Source organism: Buceros rhinoceros, unplaced genomic scaffold (genome assembly GCF_000710305.1).
Source record: "Buceros rhinoceros silvestris isolate BGI_N320 unplaced genomic scaffold, ASM71030v1 scaffold28927, whole genome shotgun sequence".
Lineage (NCBI taxonomy): Eukaryota > Metazoa > Chordata > Aves > Bucerotiformes > Bucerotidae > Buceros > Buceros rhinoceros.
In genome coordinates, this window is record NW_010422024.1 from 2272 (window position 1) to 3772 (window position 1501).

At 62.1% G+C, this 1501-nt stretch overlaps 1 protein-coding gene across 1 annotated transcript in view; it reads left to right on the plus strand.

The window, feature by feature from the left end:
* LOC104496746 (multidrug and toxin extrusion protein 1-like) overlaps positions 1-1501 on the plus strand; it is a gene marked incomplete at both ends in the record, with an annotated part of 4615 nt that overhangs the window by 2265 nt on the left and 849 nt on the right. Inside the window, 4 exons of the mRNA XM_010139909.1 lie at positions 42-139; positions 327-424; positions 948-1061; positions 1228-1295. Coding sequence (XP_010138211.1) covers positions 42-139; positions 327-424; positions 948-1061; positions 1228-1295 — 378 coding nt within the window. The remainder of the gene's footprint in view (positions 1-41; positions 140-326; positions 425-947; positions 1062-1227; positions 1296-1501) is intronic.

Genomic DNA, 1501 nt, shown 5'->3' on the forward strand with positions numbered 1-1501 from the left:
GCTTTTGTGAAGGCAGCGTAGCCTCCACCTTCTCTTTGCAGATGATCATGTGGCCGCTGGTGCTGAGCGGGCTCGTCGGCAACATCGTCAACGTGATCGCAAACTGCATCTTCCTCTACGTGCTTCACCTGGGCATCACGTGAGTAGTGCCTGTGTCCCCCAGAGGAGAAAACACCACCACCGGCAGCAGCACGGGACTTCTCGGGGATGTCAGCACCGCCAGGCGTGGCCGAGCATCCGGAGCTCGTGGGGGCACGGCGGCACGTTACGCTCCGGCACCCTGAGCGTGAGCAGGATGCCGGTGACCTTCCTCCTCTCTGCTGCAGGGGCTCTGCCTGGGCCAACACCGTCGCTCAGTACTCACAAGCCATTTTCTTGTTCCTGTATATCATAGGCAAGAAACTCCACGTGAAGACCTGGGGAGGTAAGGGCATCTCCTCAGCTCCCTCCGGTTCCCACTTAACGCCAGTGTTCACGAATCCTCCCCCGCTCCTATCAAGCGGATTCTGTTAGGCAGTGGAACATTAACCTCAGCCCGGGACGCCCCCGGGCGCGGTGCTGCTTCGCTGGCAGTGCGGCACGCGTGAGCGTTGGCCGAGCACCGTGCCGGGCGGTAAACATTAATTCCGGAGAAGTGAAACTTTCCGCTGAGGTTCTGTAGGGTTCGGCCCCAGAGCCGGATGAGCACAGATGTAAGCATGGGGTTGTCCTGAGAGACTCTGCTCTGGGAGGGGTGGGCTGAGGGTCGCCCTGCTCTGTGGGCCACAGGATGGCCTCAGCGGAGCGTGTATGTGCACGTCTGCTGCTGGAGGTCCTGGGGAGCTGAGGAGCACCGCCCCGGCGGCACTGCAAACACCAACGGCACCTCCAGCTTCCTCGGGGGCTCTCCAGGATGTAACACGTGGCCACTCTGGTCACCCCTCGGCTGACAATTCTCCTCTCTGCAGGCTGGTCCAGCGAGTGCCTGCTGGAGTGGGACAGCTTCACCTCCCTCGCTATCCCCAGCATGCTCATGATGTGCATCGAGTGGTGGACCTACGAAATCGGGAGCTTCTTGATAGGTCAGCGGAGGGGGGGCAGCTGCCAGGAGGCGGACAGGCTGTGACCCAGAGCGGCACCCGCAGCAGTCGCAGGGGCTGAGAGCGGCTCTCTGCCGGGCACCCGCACCCAGCGCTGGTCTCTCTGCCGGGCACCCGCACCCAGCGCTGACCCTCTCCTCTCCCCCAGGCCTGCTGAGCGTCGTCGAGCTCTCTGCCCAGTCCATCATCTACGAGGTGTCCGTGGTCGCGTTCATGGTAAGGGCTGGGGGGGTTATTTCGGAGCAGGGCTCCCTAGGGACAGTCCCAGGACAGCAAAAATCAGCTCCAGCAAATCTTGCTCGCCCCGCTCTGCACTTAAACCTCTCCCTGCTCCTGCCTATCCCTCCAGTGGAGATGTTTTAAACTAAATCCTGAGCTCCAGCCTGCTCTCCGCCGGGTGGTGGTTCTGCTGTCGCTGCCAC